The sequence below is a fragment of the Gossypium hirsutum genome, chromosome D12, assembly GCF_007990345.1.
Source record: "Gossypium hirsutum isolate 1008001.06 chromosome D12, Gossypium_hirsutum_v2.1, whole genome shotgun sequence".
Taxonomy (NCBI): Eukaryota; Viridiplantae; Streptophyta; class Magnoliopsida; order Malvales; family Malvaceae; genus Gossypium; species Gossypium hirsutum.
This window is the reverse complement of record NC_053448.1, coordinates 39,023,628-39,040,472: the sequence shown is the minus strand read 5'-3', so window position 1 is coordinate 39,040,472 and position 16,845 is coordinate 39,023,628. Positions and strand designations below refer to the sequence as shown.

At 36.1% G+C, this 16,845-nt stretch overlaps 1 protein-coding gene and 1 pseudogene across 1 annotated transcript; both read right to left on the bottom strand.

The window, feature by feature from the left end:
- Positions 1-4,921: 4,921 nt before the first annotated feature.
- LOC107947489 (3-phosphoshikimate 1-carboxyvinyltransferase 2-like) lies at positions 4,922-8,595 on the bottom strand (annotated as a pseudogene).
- A 3,938-nt stretch (positions 8,596-12,533) lies between these two features.
- Positions 12,534-16,137, bottom strand: LOC121224104 (3-phosphoshikimate 1-carboxyvinyltransferase 2). The gene is made up of 8 exons (XM_041106657.1): positions 15,549-16,137; positions 14,706-14,950; positions 14,083-14,236; positions 13,778-13,992; positions 13,584-13,701; positions 13,271-13,481; positions 13,114-13,175; positions 12,534-13,029 (listed from the first exon to the last, which is right to left on the bottom strand). Exons 1-8 carry the CDS (start codon positions 15,888-15,890, stop codon positions 12,811-12,813), a joined length of 1,566 nt encoding a protein of 521 aa, XP_040962591.1. The 5' UTR covers positions 15,891-16,137; the 3' UTR covers positions 12,534-12,810.
- Positions 16,138-16,845: the final 708 nt, after the last annotated feature.

Genomic DNA, 16,845 nt, shown 5'->3' with positions numbered 1-16,845 from the left:
TTTTCTGTTCTGTTTCTGCTTGCTGTTCGAGAGCTTATGCTCTTGGTGTTTTCATTTGTTTGATTTGCTGCTGCCATTGTTCCAACAAATGGTAATCAGAGCCTCCTATCTTTGAGGACCTCTGTTGTTTATGTTTTAGTTTTTTCAAAGTCAGTTTTTTGTGTTTTCAAAGTCAGTCTTGGCAGCATGAGTTTTGCTCCTCCTCCACCACCAGTTTTTGCTGGAGACAACTACCACATTTGGGTTGTCAAAATGAAGACATATCTTCAAGCACTTGACCTCTGGAGTGCAGTTGAGAGTGATGTCGAGCCAGCACTATTAAGAGCAAATCCTACCATTGCTCAGATCAGGCAACATGGTGAGGAACGAGCCAAGAAACACAAAGCTATGGCCTGTTTGCAGAATGGAATATCAGATGTTATTTTCACTCGTATCATGGCCTGTGACTCTCCCAAGCAGGCATGGGACAGGCTGAAAGAGGAATTTATGGGATTAGACAAGACCAGGCAGCAACAAGTCATCAACCTTAGAAGGGAGTTTGAAAATTTGAAGATGAAGGAGTCAGAAACCATCAAGCAATATTCTGATAGGATTATGGCTACTGTCAATAATATTAGACTCCTTGGAGAAGATTTCAGTGATAGCAGGGTTGTTGAGAAGGTTATTACCACCTTACCTGAAAGGTTTGAGTCAAAAATCTTCTCATTGGAGGACTCGAGAGATCTCACAACCATTTCTTTATCTGAGTTGGTTAACTCACTCTATGCACTTGAACAGAGAAGAGCAAGTAGGTAGGAGGAGAGTCTTGAAGGTGCTTTTCAAGCAAAGGTCAGAGAAGGCTCCAGCTCAAGCCAGAAAGCTAAGAAGCCTTGGTTTGAAAAGAGGGAAAGATCAAAGAAAGATGCCGGTAGAAGGAGGTTTCCACCATGCATTCACTGCAAGAAGACCAATCACCTGGAAAAATTTTGCTGGACCAGACCAGATACACAGTGCAAAAGCTGTAAGAAGTATGGTCATCATGAGAAAATCTGTAGAAGTCATGAGAAGGCACAAGCACAACCAGTACAAGCCAAGTCTGCCGAGGATGTCCAAGCTCAGGAGGAGCATGTATTTACAGCTTCATGTTTTGCAGCTAAAAGCAAGAGCAGTTGGCTTGTGGATAGTGGCTGCTCACACCACATGGCTGCAGATGAGAGCCTTTTCAAGAACCTTGACAGGAGCTATGTCTCGAAGGTCAGGATAGGCAATGGCAACTTGATTGAAGCAAAAGGTAGAGGTGATGTGGTCATTCACACTGGTTCAGGTAACAAAATCATTTCTGATGTGCTCTATGTGCCAGAAATAGACCAAAATTTACTCAGTGTAGGCCAGCTAGTCAAGAAAGGCTTTTCACTAGTTTTCAAGAATGATTCTTGTGTTATAAGTGATGCTCATGGTAGGGAGATTGTCTCAGCACCTATGGGAGACAAATGTTTTATGCTGGAAGTGAGTCAGCTTGAGAAAAGTGCATATACAAGCTCAGTTGACAGTACTGATCTTTGGCACAAGAGGTTTGGCCATGTTAACCTCAAATCACTTGATTTGCTGCACAAAATGAACATGACAAAGGACATGGTGAAGGTTAGTGCAAGTGAAGGTGTTTGTGAGGTGTGTCAGCTTGGCAAACAAGCCAGGTTGCCCTTTTCAGCTAACCAAGCATGGAGGGCTCGAGAAAGACTTGAGTTGGTGCACTCAGATGTCTGTGGACCAATGAAGACCCCTTCACTGAATGGCAGTAAGTATTTTATACTGTTTATTGATGATCTGACCAGATTTTGCTGGGTTTATTTCATGAAACAGAAGTCAGAAGTGTTTGAATTTTTTGGAAAGTTCAAGGCATTGGCAGAAAATCAAACAGGCTGCAGGATTAAGGCCTTGAGGACAGACAATGGTTCTGAATACTTGTCTGAAAGATTTCAGAAGCTATGTGAGCAGGCTGGGATTCATCATCAGTTAACCACAGTGTACACTCCTCAGCAAAATAGAGTGTGTGAGAGGAAGAACAGAACAGTGATGAACATGACCAGGTGTATGTTGTTTCAAAGCAAGCTTCCAAGCATTTTTTGGGCTGAAGGTGTCAACACCTCAGTGTACCTGCTCAATAGGCTGCCAACACATGCTGTGAATGATAAAACTCATTTTGAAGCATGGTATGATCTTAAACCAACTGTTTCCCATTTAAAAGTGTTTGGTTGCAAGTGTTTTGTACTTGTCCCTGCAGAAAGAAGAACCAAGCTCGAGAAGAGGTCAGTTCCTGGTATATTTGTTGGCTACAGTAGCTGCAAAAAGGGCTACAGAGTATTTGATCCTTCAACCAAGAAGATTTTGGTAAGCAGGGATGTCAAATTCGATGAAGGAAGGTTTTGGAGTCTAGATGGCTCTAACACAAGTCAGTTTGAAGAAGAGCAGATTGACAGCAATCCGGAATTGGCAGAAAATGAAGTCAGTAATGCCAATGTAGATGATGCTCCTGTGAGAGGGACCAGGTCTATTGCTGATATCTACCAAAGATGCAATGTGGCCATTGTTGAGCCTTCAAGCTATGAAGAAGCTGCAAGAAGTAAGAGCTGGAAGAAGGCTATGGAGGCTAAAATCGACATGATCCATAAGAATGACACTTGAGATCTGGTAGACAGACCTGATCAGAAGAAGGTCATAAGTGTCAAGTGGGTTTTCAGGACCAAATTCAATGCAGATGGCTCTCTGAACAAGCACAAGGCAAGGCTTGTGGTGAAAGGGTACAATCAACAGTTTGGCATTGATTTTGAGGAGACATTTGCTCCAGTGGCAAGGCTGGATACCATAAAGCTTCTATTTGCTTTCGCTGCACAGAAACAGTGGAAGGTCCATCAGCTTGATGTCAAGTCAGCTTTCCTGAATGGCTTCCTTAAAGAGGAAATTTATGTTGAACAGCCTGATGGATTTAAAGTCCGAGGAAAGGAGGACAAGGTTTACAAGCTGAAGAAGGCACTCTATGGACTAAAACAGGCTCCTCGAGCCTGGTATGACAGGATAGATGCTTACCTGTTTAGGCTCAATTTCGAGAAAAGTTTGAGTGAGCCAACTTTGTTTATAAAGAAGTCTAAAGATGAGACTTTGCTGATTGTCTCAATATATGTGGATGATCTATTAGTGACTGGAAGCAGGGTCGATTTGATTCAGGAGTTCAAGAAGAATATGCAAGACATGTTTGACATGACAGACTTGGGAATCATGACTTACTTCCTTGGTATGGAAGTAGACCAGTCTGATCAAGGCATTTTTATCAGCCAGCATGCATTTGCCTTGAAAATTCTCACTAAGTTTCATATGGAAAATTTCAAGCCAGTGAGTACACCTCTAGTCATGGGACAGAAGTTGAGCAGCTATGGAGATGAAGAAAAGGTGGATGAAAGAGAGTATAGAAGTCTAATTGGATGTTTGCTATACTTGACAGCAACTAGACCTGACCTTATGCATTCGGTCAGTTTGCTATCTCGTTTTATGCATAGCTGCAACACATCACATTTAAAGGCTACAAAGAGAATCCTCAGGTATGTGAAAGGATCCTTGAAGTTTAGAGTGATGTTCAAGACAGGAGGTCAGCTGAAGTTATCTGGCTACTCAGACAGTGACTGGGGAGGTTCGATTGATGATATGAGGAGTACTTCAGGCTACATCTTTTCTCTTGGTTCAGGAGCTTTCTGTTGGAGATCTAGAAAGCAACAAACAATTGCTCAATCAACTGCTGAGGCAGAGTACATAGCAGCAGCTGGAGCAGTAAGCCAAGCTATTTGGCTTAGAAAATTGTTGTGTGATTTGAATGAGGAACAATTTGAGCCTACTGAGATTATGGTTGATAATCAATCAGCAATAGCTATCTCCAAGAATGCTATTTTTCATGGCAAAACAAAGCACTTTAAGCTCAAATTTTATTTTGTTCGAGAGGCAGTACAATCAAAGGATGTGAATCTTACATATTGTAGTTCACAAGATCAATTGGCTGACATTTTAACAAAGCCTCTTGGTACTATGAGGTTTGAATTTCTTAGAGACTTGGTTGGTGTTTGTTGCCTACAGTCCAAGGAGGAGTGTTGAGCATGGACTGCAATGCAACAGAAGGCTATGATGCAGACCAGCAGCTGCAGCAGACCAGCATTCAAGCAGGACCAGAAGTAGCTTAATTATTTTGTTTACTTTTTGTTCATTTTGTAATGCCATCCAAGCTAAATATAATTAGACTTTTAGAGTTGTTAAGATTTGAATTGATGGATGTAATGGCTAAAAATTGTTCAGCTTTCTTTTGTATTACTTTAGTTGGCAACTTGCCAAAATAGGTGGGAGCAGTTACAAGTTTAGGTAACTGACATTCTAATTTTGTAACTCTTATATTTTCAAATGAAATGAAAAGTAATAGCATTCCATTCAGTTACATTTTTTGCTTTTGAGTTTTCTGTTCTGTTTCTGCTTGCTGTTCGAGAGCTTATGCTCTTGGTGTTTTCATTTGTTTGTTTTGCTGCTGCCATTGTTCCAACAATAACGGGTTCAATGGTAAGAAAGCTGTTGATCCATGGCCGTCAGTGGCGTCGAAGGGTATGGGTTTTGAAATTATTTGACGTGTTCGATCCACGTCCACCACACTAATTGTTGATACAAAGTATCAACCGATGGAGGGGAGAGAGTTCTAGTGAAGAAATAGAGATAATAAAAATGGAATGTCTCAGTGTCGTCCCCCAAAGAAGTTCTTTAGAATTTTATTATATAGGGGAATTAATCAGGTTGGACCCTGAGTTGGGTTATTTTTATTATAATTATATAACAAACATCAAAGGCATGGTTCAATCGCGGCGGGACGAACCTATGTCTCATGTTTTTTTTCCTCTAGTACTAGTAAAAGAGTCATTCAATGCTTCGTAACCCTCTTGAGAATTTTGAAGTATTCGGGGAAGGTTTTCCGAGTGCAACCAGGATCTTTGCTGGTAACTAGAACCTCCGCGCATGCGGCTAGAGAGAATGCCATAACCAGTATCGATTACTGTCACGTTTAATTTCTCTGGTGGAGTAATCACGCAATAATCCGGCCCTTCTTCAACCATTGCTCCGAGCTGCAATATGAAACCGATGTAATTAAGGGAAGAACCCCAAATTAGTATCACTTGCTGGGATTGTTTTAAGCATAAAACTAGATCGGAACTACCTTCCGCAGTTCCGTGCATATAGCAATCATCATTTCGGTCTCTTTCACCCTCCAACTTGCCACTGAAGGAACCCAAAGAAGATGTTATTACAAAAGGTATCCAATTTATGCTATTCATATATAGTGGTAGTAAATTTACATTTTGGCGACTCAAATATGAAAAATTATAAAATGGTTACTCAATTATTTAATTTTGTTTTTTTATTCATTAGCGCACTAACGGTGACAACTTTTAAAAGTAGCATAATAGTAATTTTAACCTTCAGCATTTATACATTGTGTTAATTTAGTCTTGATTCTAAAAAATTTAACCCTCAACATTTATACATTGTATAATTTGATCTTTGTTTGCAGTTTTGCTTTCTTTGCGACATTTTCATCTAAAAAGCTAAAAAAAAAAATTATCAATTAAATTTGATTGAAAATATAAAAAAAATAGAAATACTAAAAAATTTAAGATAATAATTTTTATTTTTTTCATTCTTTTAAAATTAATCCTCAATGTCACAAAAAAATCAAAACTGCAAAAAGAAAAAAAAATTACACAATGTGTAAATGTTGAGGGTTAATTTTTTTAGAATCAAGACTAATTTGACATAATTTATAAATATTGAGGGTTAAAATTGTTATTATGCCAATTTTAAAAGTTACCATCATTAGCCTGCTTATGATTAAAAAACAAAATTGAATAGTTAGATGACAAAAAAGAAATTCACTAATAGTTGGGTGATTATTAGTGTAGTTTACCCTATACTATAACATGTTCAAGATTATATCATCTCTTATGGCAGTAGGACCATCGGCGTAAAGGGCAACAACGGCGAGAGTAATAGCAACATCTGGCATTTTGTTAATGTTTACATCAATAGCACGCAAGTGTTTCCTCCTCGATGAATTTCTTGGGGGGTCCGGTGACAGTTACGCTAGTCTCGGTCCAGGTGACTTTGGCACCCATCATCTCAGCAAATTTTACATCACCCTTAATACAGTGACGGAGCGAGGATGTTAATCTAGGGGAGTACAAGTTAAAATTAGACGTGCTATGTAAAAATAATCGATTCAAAAGAAGCAGTATTCCAACATAATAATCGATTTAAACATATAAATAATCGATTTAAAAGAAGCAGTATTCCAACATGACAATCGATTTAAACATATAAAAAATCAATTCAAAAGAAGCAGTATTCCAACAATTAAGAAGAAATAACATATCATTACTTAAAATTGTGCACGACGTTCTATCATTTCATATTCAAATCATAAATAGCATAATATAAATTTTTTTACTTTTAATCAAACATACGCTTGTTCAACCATTCGAAATCATAATATTCAAATTCAACTTAAAATCAAGAATTTACTAACTTTGTAATTGAAACCATAGTTTTCAATTCGAAACATAATATTTTAAATACTAAGTAAATCAACTACTAATGACAAGCTTGTATATACATGGTTTATCAAGTTGACAACTTAAGTTTCCTAATCCGAAATTCACATAACTTTCGGCTCGGCTAACCATTTTTTATTTTGTTTTCACCAGAATGCTCACTGCTTCACAAGCTATCATTTGACATAATTTTAAACAAAACAACAAATGTTTTCTTCCTCCCCTTTACTTTGGCCGAAGCTTACTATAACATTATCTAGCTATTTTTGTTTCATTTTTACATTTCTAGCAAGTTAGAAACCGTCTCTTAATTATTTTCCATCCAAAAACATATACGTTTCACTTAATTTTATAAGCTTCTATCAATATCCTTTAATGACAACTTTTAATACACTTAATAAAATAAAATAAAAACTATTGGTACATATATATAAAACAAGCTTCAAAGATTCAAAATTTGGAGGAAAAATGATGAAGAAATTGTTTTTCTTTTCTTGCTAGGCACCAATATGAAGGAGAAAAATGATAAAAATCTCATCTTTTCTTTTCTTTTTATATATATTATTATATCACTTATAAACTATTATTATTTTAAGTAAAATATTAAATTATTATTTAACAAAAATATCCTTCAACAAAAATATCCTTCAACAGTCATCATTGAGTAATTTAGTTTCTTTAATAAAATTCTACCTTTGTTTTTATCAAGAATAAATTTTTAATATTATTTTTAATACTATAAAAATATTGGTAGAGCCTACTTATATTTTTAGGAGGGCTATAACATATATACAAAGGAAAAAATTACAAAAATCTTAAACTTTAGAAGGCCTATTTATATTTTTGGGAGAACCATACTATATTTATAAAAGACTAAATTGAAAAAAAAAATAAACTTTGGGGGCATGACCCCCCTAGGTCTGGCTCCACCCCTGCCCTTAAATCGAAAGGAAAAAAGATGAAGTTATATAGTGATGGAATTCGAGATATGCCTTAAAGACGGCCATAACAACGGGAACAATACTTTACTAAGTACCTGTAAACTACTTGTTCCGCATCCTTCTACCGTGACAGTCCCACCCCTGACTGCTGCACCAGCAAGGAAGTAACTTGCACTAGAAGCATCACCTTCGACATAAGCATGTCCAGGAGACCTGAAAGATTTATTGATTTCGCAACATTTATTGAAACTGAGTACGGGATTTTGCAGCTACGTAACTTACTTATACTTTTGACCTCCTCGGATAAAGAATCGGTCCAAGTTATTTGTGTGCTCCACGGTGACTCCAAACCTTTCCATCACTTTTATGGTCATTTCAACATATGGACTCGAAATCAATCTATCGATGATCTCGATTTCCACATCCCGATGAGCTAAATGAGCTGCCATGAGTGACGCACTCAAGTATAGACTACTAATAGATCCGGAGAGTTTCATCTACGAAAGGACCCAGAATGGAACATCATAAATGGTAACAACACCATATAACGAAAACGATTTAAACCATACGTACCTTTCCCCCGGGAAGACCACCCTTTCCGTTTATATAGACAGGGGGACAATTCGTGCCGAGAGTACAATCAATATCAACACCAAGCTGTTTAAGACCAGTAACTAAGTCCCCGATCGACCTTTCTCTCATTCGGGGTATGCCATCAAGAATGTAGCTAAATAAACATGTAACGTATATGCATTTGAAAGAACATCAGCATATAAAGCATATAGTTCCACATTATTAAAATTATAGGACAAACCTCGAACTACCACCGGCGGAAGCAATAACAGCGGTAAGAAGCCGTATTGCGGTTCCAGCATTCCCAAGAAAAAACCAGATTTCTTGACCTTCCATATCCTCTACCGGAAACCGACCTCTGCAACCTTTGACGACGGCTCGTTTCTCGTCATTGTCATGCTCCACATTCACCCCAAGTTTTTTCAAAGCGACAAGCATGTAATGAACATCATCACCGTTCAACAAATTGTCTACCACAGTAGTTCCCTACATATCAAACAAAACATTAAAAATCATAGCATTATCAAATTTTATTGGAAAAAAATGTCACTAAACTACTAATAAATTTATGTTTTGATTACTCAACTTCAGAAAGTTATAAAATGATAATTGAATTATTCAAAAAAATTTATTTAAGATATTGAGTTATTAAATTCCCCTTTTTCTAAAAAGTCCAATTAGCGAGTTTAAGTGATAGTGGATCAATACCGATCAATGAGTAAAATAACATACATTAGATCCAAGTTGATCTGACGGTTAGTGCTAGAAATAGGAGAAGAAAGTTGTTTGGACATTCAAAGATATTTCATGAAAAAAAATTAAACCGGAGAATGAGAGTCTACAATTAATACAGGCATTATGAATAGACAATATCATACAATAACGATTTTAACAACGAATGAGTTAAATAAAAACTTTCGATTTGTTCAGTGATCATTTTATAACTTTTAAAATTGAATGAACAAAACATAAACTTACTTGTAAGACCCAATTTTCGCCCGGGCCAGGCTAACATAAATAAAAACCCAACAAGCCCAAAACTTTTACAAGCCCAAACTAAACATAACCCTGGCCCACAAACTTTAAAATTTTTCAGCCAAAACAAAAAAACCCTAGCCTCCCTAACTCTTTTCAGCCGCCAGCCTCTACGCATGCCCACTGCCGCCACTGCTCGCCTATCACTGGCCACCCATGCGTCTGACGCCCTCTGACACCACCTGCAAAATGAGCCTCACACAACAGAATAAAATAGCCAAACAACAAAACAACAAAGAAAATAGAAATCAAACGGTTGTAATATGGCTATAAAAGCCAAAGTGTTCTCGTTGTAACTTTTTTTACGAACGCACACAAAGAAATCAAAAAAACAGATCAGAAATTCGGAAAGGTTAATTAAAATCATTTATTGTTTCCTATTTGTTTTTCTTTCTTTTTATTTTGTCTTTTTACAAATCTATTTTGAATAAGAAACTAGAAATAAGAAAAGGGCTTTGAAATACCTGCTCCTCGCGGTGCGCCGCTGTTGGAGGCCTCCTCCGTTCGACGAGTCGCCGGAGCCACTAAGGTTTCGTTCGGGGTTTGTTAAGAGGAGAAACGGCGAGGCCGAAAGGCCATTTTCTTTCCTTTTCCTCTCATTTTAGTTCAAAAAATACCCAAGTCGGGTTTGTGTGTAAAAGGAACGATTTTTTTTGAAAAAACAAAAAGGATTCCGAACGATTTCCGCCTTCCGGCGCGGTGGCGCTATGGCGGAGCCACCACGAATGCTCGCCGGAGCCTTGGACCGGAGAAGTGGAAGAGTTGAGAGAATGAAAGATTTTTTTTCCTTTTTTTTAAAAACAGAATGGCTAAAATGGGGTTGGAAAAAGAAATTGGCCTTTATAATATTATTAAACGGCGCCGTTTTGCACAAAGTGCATTGACGTCGAAACGACGTCGTTTCATTGGCTCTGACCCGCGACCAGACCCGCTACATAGTTGGGATCCGCGTGTTGCGCTTGGATGGATAATTTGCGCCCTTGATCCCTCCACATTATTATTTTGTTTTAATTTAATCCTTCTGCTTGTTTCTTTATTTTTTTAAATTTGGCCCCGCAAATTTGCTGCATGTTCCAATGTAGTCCGCGCATAAATGCTGCGCTTCAGGACTTGGCATATTGGCCTATCAGTCCTTCGAACTTTGCCCATGCTTCATTTCAGCCCCCTGGACATTTTATTTGCGAATTTGGCCCTAAATTATTTGTCTGATTTCAATTCGATCCTCGGCCTTTTAAACTTCAAGTTTTTTTTATTTTTTTATAAATATACATATTTAAAAATCAGTTTTATTTAATATTTTATTTAATGTTATTTTCTTACTTATTTATTTATATATATATATATTTTTTAACTTCAGATTTTGTCATGTACATATACATGCATACATTTTATAATACACATACATTTTTAATCAATACACATACTTATACATGTTTATATTCTATAATCTATATGCATTTATATATATATGTATATACATACGTCTTTTATACTTTATAATTTTAAAAAATATATATGCATATATACGTTCTTATAACGTATACGTATATTTTATAATTCTTAAATATACATTTTTTATGTTTTATCGTTTTAAAATATGTACATACATACATATATTTTTATGTAATATTGACATATTTTATGATATACATATATACACATTTTTTTTATTTTATAAAAATTGTCCACATAAATATACATGTCTTTTCACATCTTTTAATTCTATTCATCTTCTTTATTGTTATTATTTATTTACTTATTTACGTGTTTATTATCATTTCAAAAGGATATTTTAATTCTATTCGTTTATTTACTTGTTGTTATGTGATTGATTCGTCTCTTATATTTATTTATTTCATTTTTGTTGATTGTTTGTATTATTTATGCTTAACTTGTCGTATTCATTATCGTTTTGTTATGCATATTAACACCATACATAAAAAAGAAATTTTTCTGAGTAAGGCAATATTTTGCGTTTGGAAGTTCGAGGAAACGTGCCCTAACGCGCTGGGTTTTGATTTCTCGTTCGACCAAGTAGCCAAATATCCTTTTAAAATTTCAATAATAAAGGCAATATTCCGTATTTGAAAATTCGAGAAGTCGTGCCCTAACTTACTGAGTTTCGATCTTTTTCGCATTAAACCTAAATGACCGAATATCCTTTGAAAATTGAAATAAATGAGGTTTAAATAAAAAAATAAAAGGCAAGCTTACTCTCAAAATACGAGGTGCCGTGTCCTAACCTACTAGATGTGACATCTTGTTAATTCGAGATAAGAAGGCATTTTTCATTTTGATTTATTCGAAGTAATTTTTAAAATAAAACAATATAAAGAGGGATCGTATTTTTAAATTCTTTTCGAGTTTTTAGTTTTCGACACCAAGATATTAAGCAATCAACTAGGTACCAATTTTGGGCGTATCGAGGGTGCTAACCCTTCCTCGTGCGTAATCAACTTCCGAACCTGTTTTTCTGAATTTCGTGGACCAAAATCGTTGTTTTAATAAAATCTAAATCGTTTATTAAAAACAACCATTTTACGAGGTGACCCGATCACACCTCATCAAAAAAAGATTGGTGGCGACTCCCGTTTTCGTTTTTATTTTCAAAATCCAAGTCGACCCCGTTTTAGCAAAAAAAAAATGGTGTCAACATTACTAATAGCCTAATAACTTAAATGAAAGTCGACATATCTCGGATAAAGCAGCTAAAAGCAGAATCCTATGGGAGAGAGACTTTGACCCGGGGCTCATTAATTGGTTGTATCAATATTTCTGAAGCTGTTACTGAAGGAACACGTTCGGGAAGAACACATGTTTTCTGGGTTGAATTGTAGATTTTGCTACCCTGTGCGATTTCTGTGTCAAAGACACCAACTGTTTTTGAATCAAAAATGACAGGAAATTGGAAAGAGTTGTCGGATTATAAGAAAAAAGCATTTTTATGTGATGGTGGTTGGGTTGTGGATATGTTCTTTTGTTGTTGTTGATAAGAAGTGATTAGTGTTTGTCACTCTGTGAAAAAAGTTATTAAGTTCATGCCTCAGAAACTGATTTAACTTAAATTAATCAGTGAAAATATACTGCTCTAATTAATCAGGTAAATCAAATTAGAAATAAACCTGTGTCATTTTTGGTAAAATTAACAACTGCATATATTACTTTGATGAAAAATATATTAGTAAACTAAACCAAAACCAGTTAACTCCATTTTGTAAAAGTACGCTTGAACCAAGAGTCAGGTTGCATTTTACTCTTTTTACTAAAAGATACTAAATTAATCTATGTACATTAGGTCAAAGAGTAAATCGATTCCTTCTATTAAAAATTTTATTCATTTTTACTTGCATGGCTGATGAAATAACTATAGTACTACTAGTAGCAAAAAAGAATCAAACCTTAATTGAGCAAATATTGTTTAACATAACAGTCTTCATGACAGCGACCAAAGACCAACTACTCACTCATTACAAGTAGAAAAATAAATTATCTAGGAAGAAACGGTAATAAACCCGAGCTGCCGATTGCGGAATTATTAGATTACGAGATGGAACATCGAAGACGAGGTTTGATTGCCTTTCGTCCTATGATTTTTAAGGACGGTGGTACAAACCTCTCTCTCTCGTGCTTTTCTTGCTTTCTCTAAAGTAAGTCATTCAATGCTTCGTAACTCTAGCGAGAACTTCAAAGTAATCAGGGAAGGTTTTCCGGGTACAACCAGGATCCTTGATGGTAACTGGAACCTCAGCACATGCGGCTAGAGAGAATGCCATGGCCATTCGGTGATCATCGTAAGTATCGATTGCTGTCACGTTTAATTTCTCTGGTGGTGTGATCACGCAAAAATCCGGCCCTTCTTCGACTGTTGCTCCAAGCTGCACCGATATAGTTAAGGGAAGAAACCCGGATTAGTATCACGTAGTGGGATTGTTTTAAGCATAAAACTAGATCAAAACTACCTTCCGGAGTTCTGTGCATATAGCAATCATCCTTTCGGTCTCCTTCACTCTCCAACTTGCCACTGAAGAGAACCAAAGACGATGTTATTTAAGAAAGGTAAATATTAAATTTAATCCGAAGACATTTTCGGGTTCGATTTGAAAAGCAAGATTATACCATCTCTTATGGCAGTTGGACCATCGGCGTAAAGGGCAACAACAGCGAGAGTCATAGCAACGTCTGGCATTTTGTTCATGTTGACATCAATAGCACGCAAGTGTTTCCTCCCTGAGGGATTTCTTGGGGGTCCGGTGACAGTTACACTATTCTTGGTCCAGGTGACTTTAGCACCCATCATCTCAAGAACCTCGGCAAATTTTACATCACCCTTAAATCGAAACAAAAGAACAAGCACAAGTTATATAGTGATGGAATTCGAGGTAGGCCTTAAAGACGGCCATAACAATGGGAACAATACTTCACTAAGTACCTGTAAACTACTTGTTCCGCATCCTTCTACCGTGACAGTCCCACCCGTGACTGCTGCACCCGCAAGGAAGTAACTGGCACTCGAAGCATCACCTTCAACGTAAGCATTTCCGGGAGACCTGAAAGATTTATAAATTTTACTACTCGTCCGAGACCATTCCAGCCATGCAAGTGAGTGCACATTTAGAAACTTACATATACTTTTGACCTCCTCGGATAAAGAATCGATCCCAGCTATCCGTGTGCTCCACAGTGACCCCAAACCTTTCCATCAACTTTATTGTCATTTCAACATATGGGATGGAAATAAGTTTATCAATTATCTCAATTTCCACATCCCCAAGAGCCAACGGAGCCGCCATGAGTAAAGCTGTCAAGTATTGACTACTAATAGACCCAGAGAGTTTCACCTGCAAAATGACCCAAAACAAAAAAATATCGTGAATATCGGCAACAACACTAGAAGCACTTGAACATAACAAAAATGATTTAAACCGTACCTTTCCACCGGGAAGACCACCCTTTCCTTCTATACGAACAGGGGGACAATTCGTGCCAAGAGTACAATCAACATCAGCACCGAGCTGCTTAAGACCGGTAACTAAGTCCCCGATCGGCCTCTCTCTCATTCGGGGTACGCCATCAAGTACGTAGCTAAAGAGAGACATGTAACATATATCCATTAACTCAACCGATACACAAAACAAAGAGCATCAACATATAAGCATATATAGTTCCATGACTATGAAAATGGTAAGAGTACCATGGAGGTCCTGTACTAGGAGTAGGATTGCATTTTGCCTCCTCTACTCAAAAGATGAGAAAATTAATCCCTGTACGCTAGATCAAAGAGCAAAACAGTCCTTCTGTTAAATAATTTCATCCATTTTGCCTTCTAGAATATTAGTCCCTGCCACGCCGGTTTTAACAGTAAAAACGGATAAAAATTTTAACAAAAAGAACCAATTTGCTCTTTGATCTAATATATAGGGACTAATTTGCCGAAAAATATGCAATCTAACTTTTAGTACAGGGCCTTCCTTATACTTTTACCCTATCAAAAGCTACTGTCATTCATAAGGAATCATTGACTATAAAACATGATTTTCTTATAGGGACAGACCTCGAATTGCCACCGGCGGCTGTAATAGCGGCAGTAAGTGGTCGCATTGCGGTTCCAGCATTCCCAAGGAAAAGCTCGATTTCTTGACCTTCACCTTTTCCGACTGGAAACTGACCACCACAACCTTCAACAATGGCTTGTTTCTTTTCACTGTCATGTTTCACATACAGACCAAGTTTACCCAAAGCAACAAGCATGTGATGAACATCATCACTGTTCAACAAATTTTCAACCACAGTAGTTCCCTACATATCAAACAAAACATTAAAAACATATAAGGATATAGCATTACCAAGTTTTGAATTTAATCCCTCTCTTTTACGAAAGTTGTGAATTTAATCCATGTACTTTAATTTGGTCATTTTTAGCCTTACTCTTTTTAAATTTTAAATTTCGATAACTGCTAAATTTATTAAGTTATTTTCAAAATCTAAAGCGACGAACATATTATCATTCGTGTAATGCTATATCAATTTGTTATTTTACATATTACTGGCTAAAAATCCAAGTATTAACCAATGTGGAAACTTCAAAATTCAAAAGCATAAGGAGTTATAATGATCCAATGCTAGAAAATTGTTTTAGGGGACCAGAAATGAATAAAAAAATTTGAGGACCAAAGTAAAATTTTACCATTATACTAACTTAAAAAGGAGCTATATGGGAAATTTTCATTTTGCCCCCTCCCTTAGAGAATATGCGCTAGTAATTGAATATAACCAAAAGGATTTAAATTATATAAACTAAAATTGACAAATTCGAATGAAATTAAAGGGCTAAATCCATAACTTTCGCAAAGTAGAAGGACTAATACCAAAATTTAGCCAATGAAAATCAACATACCTCAGATAAAGCAGCTAAGAGCAGGATCCGATTAGACAATGATTTAGACCCAGGTAACTTAACAGTACCCGAAATTTCATTAATTGGTTGAAGCACAATCTCTGAAGCTCTAGATGGTTTCTCAGCTGTTGCTGTTGAAGCAGAAACCTTCAAAGACCGAACCTTTATTGAACCAAATTTCCCATTGTTCTTCACAACCAAACCCCAAGAACTTGTCTTTCCATTGAGATTTGATTTGAATGAAACAAAAGGAACATGTTTGGGATTCTGGGTTTTTGAAACATTGGGAAGAACACATGTTTTTTGTGTTCCATTGTAGATTTTGCCAAACTGCGTTGCCATCTCTGTCTCAAACACTCACTTTTCTCTTAGAAACAAAGTTTGTAACTTTATTTCTTTAAATTGAGATTTGATGGAGTTTTTGGGATTAAAAAAGGAAGCTTTTTTGGTGATGGTGGTTGTTGGATTGAATTGAGTGGAAGAAGGGTTTTTTCACCAACAACCAAAATCTGAAGGCTAAGAGAAAATGGGGTTGGTGTGGGAATTAGCTTCACCAAACCCCCTCAATTTTAATTGTTGTCTTAATGGGTCCACACTACAGGTACTATTGATATAACCCCAATTTTAATTTGGATTCATTTTAGATCCCAGTTTTTTTATGATTTATTTTAATTTTAATTTTTCGACATTTTTATAGATTGAGATTTGGGTGGGTGGGTAGGTAGATATAGGAATTGTTTAATTTTTAAAGCGTGCAAATAACCAAAGTTTGCTTCATTATGCTGGTAGTGGTAAAAGTATCGTGACTTTATATTAGGATATACTTTTTATTTTATTTCCTTTAACTCAAAAAATTAGGTAAGTTGGCCTTTATATAAATTGATATTTTGTTTAAAAAATTATTTTTCGATTAAAAATTGATATGACTGATAAAATAATCAGACGGTTGCATTTGACATATCACATGTACCCTATTTTGATGTACAAAGACTAATTTATAACAATAAAATTGGATGAATTTTTTAATAGAAAGACCAATTTGCTCTTTGATCTAACGTACAAAGACTAATTTGCCCATTTTTTTTTATGTAGATGGAGCAAAATGCAATCTAAATTTTAATACAAAGACCTCCTTAATACTTTTACAGTCACATAATCAATGTAATTACTTGATATAATGTAAATTTGAACTTTGGAAAAAATATTGTTAGTCACGAACTTGATAATTAAGTCAACTTTAGTATCTATTATTTTTTATCAATTTTGATACTTGAACTTGATACTTAAGTCCATTTTA